Source organism: Syngnathoides biaculeatus, chromosome 14 (assembly GCF_019802595.1).
Source record: "Syngnathoides biaculeatus isolate LvHL_M chromosome 14, ASM1980259v1, whole genome shotgun sequence".
Taxonomy (NCBI): domain Eukaryota; kingdom Metazoa; phylum Chordata; class Actinopteri; order Syngnathiformes; family Syngnathidae; genus Syngnathoides; species Syngnathoides biaculeatus.
The window spans coordinates 5,327,215-5,339,699 of NC_084653.1; the positions used below are offsets into that span (position 1 = coordinate 5,327,215).

Consider the following 12,485-nt stretch of genomic DNA (forward strand, 5'->3'; position numbering starts at 1 on the left):
AAATAGGTGGCATGGTGGTGCAGCTGTAGAGTGTTGGCCTCACAGTTCTGAGGACCAGGAGTTCAAATACCGGTACTACCTGTGTGGAGTTTGCATGTTCTCCCCTGTGCCTGTGTGTGTTTTCTCCTCCCACATCCCAAAAAAATCCAGTAATTGGACACTCTCAATTGGCCCTAAGTGTGATTGTGAGTGCAATTGTTGTTTGTCTCCATGTGCCCTACAATTTGCTGGCAATCAGTTCAGAGTGTACCCGACCTCCTGCCAGATGATAGCCGGAATAGGCTCCAGCACTCTCGTGAAGCTTGAGGATAAGCGGCTTAGGAAATGGATGGATGAATTGTTGATAGATTGTTGGTTCAAGTTGCACTTTAGGTAGTGTGTGAAAGACTGACCTATTGGTCAATTTCTCAAAGCTCTGTTAGTCCGCCTTTAAAAGTCCACCTCCACTCCATGTATTATCCTGGATAAGATGCACCTGTGCAAGGTCGTTAGCTGCAAAAAAAACACCTGTCCACCCCATACAATCAGTAAGACTCAAACTTGTAACATGGCCAAGACCAAAGCGCTGTCATGAGAAAATGGAAGAAGTTAAACGGTCAATCTCAATTGGAGTGGAGCCCCATGCAGGATATCACCTTGTGCAGTCTCAATGATCCTAAGAAAGGTAAGGAATCAACCCAGTACTTCACGACAGGACTTGGTCAATGACCTGAAAAGAGCTGGGACCACCGTTTCTAAGGTGACTGTTGGAAATACACAAAGACATCATGGTTTGAAACCATGCATGGCACGGAAGGTTCTCCTGCTTAAGGCAGCACATGCCAAGGCCCGTCTTAAGTGTACCAATGACCATTTGAATGATACAGAGGAATCATGGGAGAAAGGTTTGTGGGCAAATGAGACGAAAATTGAACTTTTTGGTTATGATTCCATTAACTGTGTTTGGAGGAAGACAAATGATGAGTTCCATCCAAGAACACCATCCCTAATGTGAAGCGTGGGTGTGGTAGCATCATGCTTTGGGTGTGTTTTTCTGCACATGGAACAGGACGACTGCACTGTATTAAGGAGAGGATGACTGCGACTATTTATTGTGAGATTTTGGGGAACAACCTCTTTCCCTCAGTCAGAGGATTGAAAATGGGTCGTGGCTGGGTCTTTCAACGTGACAATGACCTGAAGAACACAGCCAGAAAAGCCAAGAAGTGGCTCCATAAGAAGCATATCAAGGATCTGGCCTGGCCTAGCCAGTCTGCAGACCTAACCCCAATAGAAAATCTTTGGAGGGAGCTGAAACTCCGTGTTTCTCAATGACAGCCCAATAACTGATGTAGAGAAGATCTGTGTGGAGGAGTGGGTCAAAATCCCTCCAGGAGTATGTGCAAACCTGGTGAACAACTGCAGGAAACATTTGAACTCTGTAATTGCAAACAAAGGCTACTGTACCAAATATTAACATTGGTTTTCTTAGGTGTTCAAATATTTATTTACAGCTGTATCACATAAATACATCGTTAAAAAATCATACATTGTGATTTCTGGATTTTTCTTTTTAGATTATCTCTCTCACGGGGGCGTGCACCTACGATGAAAATTTCAGACCCCTCCATGATTTCTAAGTGGGAGAACTTGCAATGGAGCAGGGTGTTCAAATACTTCTATTGAATTGGATCGATCGTATTAAAGGGTGCCTGTCATTACTATTTCTATTTTTTGGTGCCTTAAATATTTTGAAAAAAAATTTGTTTGCCTTTAACTGAGTGACAGATGAGTTAATATCCATTGAAAAAAATTAATTAGACCTCTATTTAGTGCAAAGTCAACATAACAGGCAATAAATTCCAAAAACCTAAAGAAGGCAGCTGAAGAATGATGAACTGTTTGATTTTCAGGGTCACTGCTTATCTGTCAGCTTTCATTTATCAATCATCAGAGCATACGTCAAAGCTCATGAAGTCTTCCTTGTTGTCCAAGCACATTAATGATGATATCAATATCTTATTGAAGTGTACGTTCATTTTGTTCAATCAAGATCATTGTCTGACAGTAATGAGGTGCTCACAAAGTTGCTTTTGTATGCTAATGGCAAGCACGCACAAATGCTGTAGCTGTTGTTGCTAATCCAGTTTTAAGATTTTGACAAAGAAATAGCATAGAATTTTCTGAAATAGCTCAACCGTGACAAACAATATGGAAAACAATGTTGAAAAATGGGTAAAAGCGTATTCAAATTGACTTCTGACATTTGACTTTGCATGGTTGGGTGATTGGCTATCGGTGTGAATGTGAGCTAAGGGACTTGAGTTACACAAAGTCTGTTGGTGTTCATTTAAAATGGCTTATGTTCCACATGCAATTTCATCAGTTGCAAAATATCACTCAAATATGTTTGTTTCTATTTTGAAAAACAAAGTAAGGTAAAGCTTGAAAGTAGCTTTGAAAGTCATGTTGCACTTTTGTCTGCTTACTTCTTCCATAAAGTGTGACTGTTCAAAATCAGACCCTGACCATGGAAATTTTTACTTTCATGTTTTAATTGCTTGGTTTGCTTCTTTTGTGGTTCTTGTTTGGTCTCCATTAAGCTAATAAAAGAATAACAAATACAGTAATGGAATTGGGCGTGGGGGATGAAAATTCATGCTCCTAACCTCCGGAGCAAAGACAAATATTGTAGTCGAGGACGCTAATGTTGTAGTGTCGTTCATACAAGGTCAGTCGGGCCTTTTCCACGTCTATTCTTTGCTTTTGTGGCACCCCATTATGCTAAAATGAGCCCATTTGGGAACGGCAAGATGTTCCATGCAGTTCACTGGAAACGCCCGTGGCTGATTGCTGCAGTGCTCGCTATTATGCCACATGTATGTTGTGGGAGTGGGGGAATGTAAATTTTTCATAGCGTACTCTTCTGCCCACTGAAGCTTGCTAACGGGAGCTTCTCTTTGTCCTCCTTTGGCCATTCAAGAGGCTTTGTGCTGGCCCACTTTTACGAGCTGGATTAAGCTACTTCGTTACATGTTGCTGTATACTTTCAATTTAAAATGTGTTGGGTATACCAAAATATGACAGGCATTAAGGTACTACGAGTAATACGATTAGAGTATTTTGGAGTTCTTTTATTTACAGTGCAGTATTTGTATTATGTTATTTTTCTGGTTGTTTAAATTAGTCTTGTTACAACCTTTTGGTTTGCATTATATTCGACATCTCTTGTACCGTATTGCTAATGATTGTGTAAGTCTACCTAATCAGGTATCCAGAGTGGTTTTAATTCATGCTGCTATCCATTTTCTATAGTGCTTGCCCTCATTACTGTCACAGGTCAGGTGGACATCCTATTCATCCGTCAGACATCCTATTCATCCGTCATTCATCATTCATCTGTCATTTGTTGGGCGCAGCCAGTATAGACAATAAACCATTCATATTTTTGTGCAATTTCGCCGTCAGGTAAACCCCAGGCAGATTCCAAACAGGAGGTCCTGAGCCTGACCAAGCCAAACCCAGGACCTCTCAAGCGTGAGGCATCATAGCTAGGATGCTCCTAAATGAGTTCTTCGACATTGTGAGACAGAAGGGCTAGTCCAGTGGTTCCCAAACTTTTTTGCAGACGCCTCTTTTTGAGATGAAATCTTCAGCTCTCTGCTTGCAAAGTATCAAACATGAACAACAGCTGGGTGTAATTTAATCATTAAAAATATTCTTGGTAATTCATGGTAGCCCTGCACTACCCCTGTCATACATAACACCACACCCCTCTGTTTAAAAACCACTGGGTTAGTCAATCATGAAGGGATGTCATGGCAAAGAGAGCAATTGGGCAGCACATCAATCTCTGACCCCTGCAGGAGCACCATGCCATGACCCATGATGACCGCTGACCTGGGGGTACAGGGGAGTGACGCATGACATGATGGGGCAACGAGGTTTTAGGGTTAGGTGGGTGAACAAGGAATCCCTGTCTAAATGGTGGGTGGGCTTCTTGGCTATCATTTGGACATTCTGCTTTTGGAGCTTCACATGGGACATGGCTTTGGTCCAACGCGCCGCAACCTTGCTCAAACAAACTCCTTGTGACTTATTCCAACACAGTTTTCAGCCAATAGTGTGAGGAGTTTTTTCTCATACTAATTAGTTGCTGTGATTGCCTTATGACTTGTGGAAGTTAGTCACCGGAACCCTATAGCCCCAGACTGTAAGAACAGTTTATCCAGACATGGTTGTGGAGAAAGTTATTTACAGAAAAATCAAAATAGAAATACTGTATTAAGTGAATAGAAAATTAAAATCATCCATGTGAACTGACAATAAGCATAATAAATGCAAACAGTGCCTTTTGTTTGGGGCCTTGTAAATATTATTTCAGACAAAACGAGTTGATCATAATGTATCTCACTCTCGTCTGATGGAGTTCAGTGAGACATTCTCCAATTGTTTTTGGAAGTCCATCCATCCATCCATCCTTCCATTTTCTTAGCCGCTTATCCTCACAAGGTTTGTGGGAGTGCTGGAGCATATCCCAGCTGTCAACGGGCAGGAGGCAGGGTATACCCCGGACTGGTTTCCAGCCAATCGCAGGGAACATAGAGACAAACAGCCACACTCGCAATCACACCTAGGGGCAATTTGGAGTGTCCAATCAATGTTGCAACGTATTTGGGATTTGGGAGGAAACTGGAATGCCTGGAGAAAACCCACACAGGGACAGGGAGAACATGCAAACTCCACACAGGCGAGGCTGGGATCGAACCTTGGACCTCAGAACTGTGAGGCCAACACTTTAGAGCTGTCCCGTGCAGCCCCCTCCTCTCCCACTATTAGTTCATCTGTAACCTGTACATCTCAACAAATAAAAACAGATCGTAGAGGAGGATAATAAAAATAAACAACTGAGATAACATGTTTGCATAAGTACACACAACCTCTTATGAATGGGGATTTTGTTTTGTTTAGAATTATGCAATCATATTCAAACTCATCTTAAAAAGGAGTCAACACACAATTGCCACAGTAAAAAGAGGCCCTGTAGCTCAGCGGTAAGAGCACTGGTTTGGTAAACCAGGGGTTGTGGGTTCGTATCCCACTGGGGCCTCCACTCCCTGAGAAGGGTTGCGTCAGGAAGGGCATCCGGCGTAAAAATTGTGCCAAACATATATGTGCGTTCATCTGAGATGACACGCTGTGGCGACCCCAAAAGGGACAAGCCGAAAGATACTTACTTTTTTACACAATTGCCACAGTACAAATTTATCTAAAATCTCAGCTCTTCTAGTGTACTTTTTTCCCCCTGATATTTTTGTAGTTACATTCAAAGACACAAGCCATGGTGTTCTGCAGCACCCAAGGGGGTTTATTGTTCAAAGGTATTATTTCGTCCTGAGCCTATTACAAAAGACCAGGTGCTTCAGCACCACTTGGGGTCTACATGTGCACGTGCCTATGTTTTTTGAATAACCTTATGATTGGCTGAGCACCAGTCCAGAGTCTCTCACCACCACCGCCTCCCACCAATAGTCAGCTCGGCTCAGCTCCATTTTACCCGCAACCCGAATGTGGACAATTCTGAAAGAAACTTTATTCTCCAGTCATGATATCTCAAGTATTGTTACAATAGAAAAAAAAAAGATTAAAAAATAATCCAGGTGAAATTGGATAGACTAAGAACACAATGCGGGTAGCCCAACACTGTTGTGGGAAGATGAAAGTCTTCAGAAATATAATGCATTCCCAATTAAATAAAATGTTGTCTGTAATGTTGAACGTTTATAATGGCAACCCTCATCAATTTAGGCCAGTTTTGAATTTGGTAATTAAAGATGCAATGAGCTAAAGTACACTAACTTTTACCTCCTGTGCATCACAAGACTAAACTATGTTTGAACCCCCCACCTCCTCCATCTCGCTTCATGTCTCTCTTCTCCCCATCCACAGTGGCCCTGACCAACCGGGACAGACTCACTCCAGTCAGTGAAAATCAAGTCGACGGAAAAGCAGGAGGAGCTATTGATGCTAACATCCCCGAAGGAGAACTTTTGCTGCAGGTCAGTAAAGATGTAAAGTGATCAAATGATATTTTGAAGATGATGTCATGAAATCCCAACAACTGTACATGGGCTGACGGCTTGTCCCACATATTCTATTAAGGCCATCATCAGATGCCAAGGCCCTCATGGTGGCTTTTCCACCCAACATGTCTGGCACTGTGTGTGTCTAAGCAGACATCCTGCTATAAACTGAGACAAATTAGTCCCCCACAACTGTTATTTTTGTTAATAGCGCTATACACACCTACCTGTCATTTAGAACCCACAAAGCTCTCGTCCTTTGCACCTGTGCAATCCATTTTTCATGACAAACAGGGAGTTTTGGAGATGATTGAAGAGTGAATCCATCTTCCCGAGTGTTTGAGCAAAATCCAGCAATATGACGAGCCGGCATTTTTGCTAACACGATGAAAAACACAAATTTTTGTCGGTACAATCGGTATAAACCAATATAAACACTTGACCCTGCTACTACAAAAAACTTTCTGGTTGTTCACAGACACAAATGCCTCGGGAGGATTTTCATGGCGGGGGATGCAAAAATCCATATACAACAACATCATGACGTGTGGTGAAAAAATGGATGGGTCCATTCTGGCTGCCTTTTTTTTTTTAAATTAAAAACATACTAAATATCATGCTTTATTTGTCAGTAGACTTTTAATCTCCCATGCATGATTCTGAGATGTGGGAAGGAACACAAGTACCCAGAGAAAATCCATGGAAGCACGGGGAATATGTGCAACCCCACATAGGCAAGGCTGGATTTGAAACTGGGGCCCCAGAACTGTGTAGAAGGTGTGCTAACCAGTCAGTCACCGTACCGATGGGATCCACTATAGACTATCTGAACAAATGACTGATAATCCAGAAGCAATAAGAACAATTTCTCAGTGGGGCAGATATGATCCTACCCAACATTACCTTCTCATAAGCACCATATGTTCCATTCCTGCATGTACATAAATAGGTATATCAACAATAATGAAGATCGAGTTGACACTTTTCTTTGGATTCTCAGTTGACTTTCATTTTTAATCCAACCAGACATACCCATTTTCATCAAAATCTAGTCATCAGTTTAACATTACATGTAGAGGTCCAAAACTTTGGAATGACCTGGACATATCTTTGAGATCGATGCCATCATACCGAGCCTTTAAATCACATTGGTTCATTATCTTTTTTTTCCCACTGATTGAAATGAAACACATATCCTGCATTCTTGTATTCTTCTCAGGATTTTTCTGCAATTTTAGTTTGTTCCCGATGTTCCTGGGATACAAGTAAATAACACATTCATATGATTTCCCGAGGGTAGCCCGGTGGCATAGCTGGAAAGTGTTGACCCGGGTTCAATCCCAGCCCCAGCTGTGTGGAGTTTGCATGTTCTCCCCGTGCCTGCGTGGGTTTTCTACAGGCACTCCGGTTTCCTCCTGCATGCCAACAACATGCAGTATTAATTGGACACCCTAAATTGCAACTGAGTGTGCCTGTTTGTCTCGATGTGCCCTGTGATTGGCTGACAACCAGTTCAAGCTGTAACCCTCCTCCTGCCTGATGATAGCTGGGATAGGCTCCGGCCCTCCCGCGACCCTTGTGAGGATAAGCGGCAAAGAAAATGGATAGATGGATTTCCTGACTGGACATAGGAATGAGAATGGAAACTTTTTATTGCTGAATGCTGAGATGCAAAAATTATGTTTTTCATTCACGATTTGCAACGATGTTCTGTTATTTACATAGCTGATGTATAAATCGCCTACCTGGTGGTGGTATCGCAGGCTTGATCAGGATTCACCAATCCCAACCATTTTGTGAAACCAAGCAAAGCTGGACCGCATGAGATTAATGACAACTCATGTTTTAAAGTAATGGGGACATAATGCATTTCAGATAGTACAAAATCATCTGCAGCCATGAAAAAGATCATTTTCACAAATCATCGAGAAGCGAGCAGCAAGAGGCCCTATTTTCTGGAATGGTCACCTCCTGTCCAAACCAGTTTCTCCATATGGACTTTCATGTTTTATTATGAGCGCACCAAAAGAATTGCCGACAATAAAGACAGAACGACATCTCCCCTGTAGGATCGGGTAGCAGTGAGTGGGTAGTCAGCTCCTTCCCCTCCTGGAATGCCAGTGTGGTGCACATTGAGAGGAACTGGACTGGAAAATCAATGACTCTAGCAGATCAAAAGCAATCTAACACCCAGTGAGTTTTCGCTCCATCCCATCTCACATACCGTACAAAATTGCCATGAACCAAGACCGGAGCCACTGAGTTTAGCCTTTTTTTTTTTTCGATACTGATTGTACAAATACTAATCTAGTATTGCCAATGTCATTTCTTTTTAGAGGGATGGTATCATTAAAATGGGTTTTGCTATGATAAAGGTCAGTCAGTGTTTACCAGTGTACTAAATAATATTAAATTGGACTTCCAGCAAATGTTCACATTCAATCGCTTGAATTAACCTGATGTGCCTAATGATTGATTTCACAAAACTGTGTGTCCACGTGGTAAAGAACCTGTGTGGAGAAAGGTACAATAAAGACAATTTTTCATAGAGATTTCAATAAACCTCTGCTGTACTCTTATCCATCAGTCAATGTTTAGATTCATATGGCCGTCTCATCCAAGTCATTGATGGTGTTGTGGAGGGATACTCAATAGGAATATGGCACTTTCCAAGATCAGATGAGGTTGCCCGTTGTCAGAGTAGTACTTTGGCCGTAAGCCACACTTGACTTTCCACACCCCAATGCGCAAAAGACCGGCCGGCCCATTCATTGTGTACATGAGGCTGAAAAATTTTTTTCTTCGTTGGGTACCGGTTGGGTCACCATGTGAAGACCAGGACTTCTCTCTGTGCTAACGATACACAGGGAGCCTGTCGGATGTTAATATCTCGAATTCAGGTGCATTTATTATTATATGTCTGTGTTCACTTGTATAAATGTTTTATGAGCGGTCCAGTCCATGTTGCCTGTGCACAAGCAGTGACTTCTGGAAGCAGAGGGTGTGACACAATGTGTTTAAATTAAGTTTAGTTTTGCTTCAATGGCAAAGCAAATGGTGACACACAAATATACTTTAGGTGCCTGTTAGCATTAGCCATTAGTCACTCCACCAGAATGGGTTATTAGAAATCTTTCTATTTTATTTGTTAGTAAACATTCAGCCCACCACACACTGCGTGATGCAGTCCAACCAGAGTGGACCAGACCATTGCATAAAAATAAGAGTTACAGAACCAACGCACCCCCTGTTCATTGAGTGATTACATACAGTGGAAAAAATAAGTATTTCAACACCCTGCTATATTGCAAGTCATGAAAACCAAGGAGTGGCTCAAGTAAGATGCATATCAAGGTTCCGGCGTGGCCTAGCCAGTCTCCAGACCTAAACCCAATAGAAAATCTTTGGAGGTAGCTGAAACTCTGTGTTCCTCAGCGACAGTTTCTCAGCGGCATGTATTGTGAGATTTTGTGGAACAACCTCTTTTCCTCAGTCAGGCCACTGAAGATTGGTCGTGGCTGGGTCTTTCAACATGACAATGTCCCGAAGCACACAGCCAGGAAAACCAAGGAGTGGCTCAAGTAAGAAGCATATTAAGGTTCTGGCATGGCCTAGCCAGTCTCCAAACCTAAACTCAATAGAAAATCTTTGGAGGGATCTGAAACTCCATGTTTCTCAGCGACAGCACAGAAATCTGTCTAATTTAGAGAAGATCTGTGTGGAGGAGTGGGCCAAAATCCCTCCTGCAGTTAATGCAAACCTGGTGAACAACTACAGGAAACGTTTGACCTCTGTAATTGCAAACAAAGGCTACTGTACCAAATATTCACAATAGTTTTCTCAGGTGTTCAAATACTTATTTGCAGCTGTAGCACACAAATAAATCGTTAAAAAAGCATACATTGTGATTTCTAGATTTTTATTTTTAGATTATCTCTCTCACAGTGGACATGCACATACGATGAAAATTTCAGACCCCTCCATGATTTCTCAGTGGGAGAATTTGCAATATAGCAGGGTGTTCAAATACCTATTTTCTTCACTGTATATGGATGTCATAAACAGTGAGCCTGTATAGGCATTTGATGCCGTCTCAAAAGTATATTGTACTTGAACGTTTATAAAAAAGAGAGATTAACAGTTAAGGAAGAAGAGGGTTGCTCAAGAGTGAGGATGTGTACGAAAAGAAAAGCGACAGTGTGGAGTCTCATTAACTTCAACCTATGCAGCGAGGTATGTAGTACTCGTGGAGTTTGTGGTCACAAGTACTTTCTAAACTCTGAATATAGTTAACAAAATATCTATCTAAAACACAACATTTGATGCTATATATAATATTTTTTTGACTTGAGGCGGTACGGTGGCGCGGATCGCTTAAAACCCCGGGTAAAGTATTTTTAGCGTGAAAATTTTTGTGCAAATTTTATTGGATAAGCGGCAACATTGCAACATGTGCACCAGCAATTCAGATTTTGAATCACGGCAAAACTGATGGCAGGCTGATTGAAATCATGAAAGTAGTTGTCAAACCCTGCACACTGCACGACAGCTCAGGTCCATCCACATCCCAAAAACATGTGTTAGCTAAAGGTTCTAAATTGCCCCTAGGTGTGAATGTGAGTCCATACAGTGTTGTTTCCATGTGCCCTGTGATTGGTTGGCAACCAGTTCAGGGTGTACCCCACCTCCTGCCCAAACATACTCTCGCTGGGAAAGACTCCAGCTCTCCAGTGACCCTTGTGAGGATAATGGATGGTTGGATGTAAACAAAAAAGATAAAAGTGAATAAGTACAGAATGCAAACGTCAAACCCCTTTTGTTTTTTCTTTTCCATTGTCAAGACACAATTGACAACTCTCTGTTGACCAATCATCCATCAGCAGGGTATATAGTTCCATCCAGCCATCCATCCATTTATCCTCACAAAGGTCATGGGAGTGCTGGAACCTTTCTCAGCCAACTTCGGGTGAAAGTGGGATTGCTCCCTGAACTGTTCGCCAGTCATTCATAGATAACATAAGGACACCATCACCGAGCTTCACCTTGAGAAAAATAGGAAAATGGAAAATGTCATCTCCAAAAAAGGGGGTGGGGGCTGGGGAAAAAAAAAAGTTTGGGAACCACTGCCTTATACGATGAGGTATAAAACCATGATTGAGAAAAATCACTTCAATGTTATGTCAATACATAGTAATCCAGTCAATCCATTTCATGGTATGACAGTTAGTTGGCCCCTGCAAAAATAATCTCTCAATAAAACAACTCCTTGCCCAGAAAATAATACATTTTAAATCAATATATCTTGATAAATTTGTTTAAAAAGTAATTTATGTTTCCATGAAAAAAATATACTGCTTCTATTTTAAACAGCTTCTCACAATTTGGTGACAGGTAATGTGAAATCCTCAGTTTTGACATTTGGGTGTTGATCTTTATCGTGAATGAAGTGTGGCAAATAATTGTGGCAACTATGTGTATGTTTGTGGGTCCAAAACAATAACATGAAGTCGTCGGCATTAGTCACATGCTCAACCCCCGCAGGCGCCCCTGGCCTGGTTTAGAAACGAAATGCCTGCACTTCAATGCATGTTAGTGTTGACATTTTTGTGGTTTTATTGTGACCTGTTTGTTTACGGAACATTGGTAAATGCAGAAAGGGCATGTGTGCACTAGGTGAGCTGGAAATATCAGCACTCCTGTTCACTTAAAGGGTTTCTTCTTTCCTCCTTTTTCTACTTCCTAAATAGTCAATTTCACTCTCAGGTTTGGCTAGAAACCATTAACAAGGATCCCAAAGCAAACTCTGAACACCGATTAAATAATAATAACAGATCTATCTATCTATCTATCATCTATCTATCTATCTATCTATCTATCTACTATCTATCTATCTATCTATCTATCTATCTATCTATCTATCTATCTATCTATCTATCTATCTATCTATCTATCTATCTATCTATCTATCTATCTATCTATCTATCTATCCATCCATCCATCCAGGCAGCCCAGTTGAGCAGCTGTAGAGCGTTGGCCTCACAGTTCTGAGGACTGGGGTTCAAATCCCGGCCTCGCCTGTGTGGAGTTTACATGTTCTCTTCTGCACGGGTTTTCTCCAGGCGCTCCGGTTTCCTTCCACATCCCAAATACATGCATTAATCGGACACTCTAAATTGCCCGTAGGTATGTTTGTGAGTATGACTATTGTCTGTCTTAATGTGACCTGCGAATGGCTGGCAACCACTTCAGGGTGTACCCTGATTCCTGCCCAATGGCAGCTGTGACAGGCACCAGCACTCCTGCAACCCTCGTGAGATAAGCAGCTCAAAAAACCCTTTTCAGTTTTCAGGGTCTCAAAGCCACTAGTAGGCTCACCCAGGTCCTAGATGGGAGACTAGAAAAAGTGCGGTTAAAATTACATTC

The 12,485-nt window shown here is 41.8% G+C and overlaps 1 protein-coding gene across 3 annotated transcripts in view; it reads left to right on the plus strand.

Annotated features, from left to right (window-relative positions):
- Positions 1 to 12,485, plus strand: part of LOC133512490 (aryl hydrocarbon receptor-like) — a 53,843-nt gene that overhangs the window by 19,344 nt on the left and 22,014 nt on the right. For 2 of the 3 annotated variants that reach the window (XM_061842198.1, XM_061842200.1), the window contains one exon: positions 5,929 to 6,038. In XM_061842198.1, coding sequence (XP_061698182.1) covers positions 5,929 to 6,038 — 110 coding nt within the window. Of the gene's footprint in view, positions 1 to 539; positions 665 to 5,928; positions 6,039 to 12,485 lie in introns of those variants that run through there. The other variant, XM_061842199.1, reaches the window with a different exon arrangement.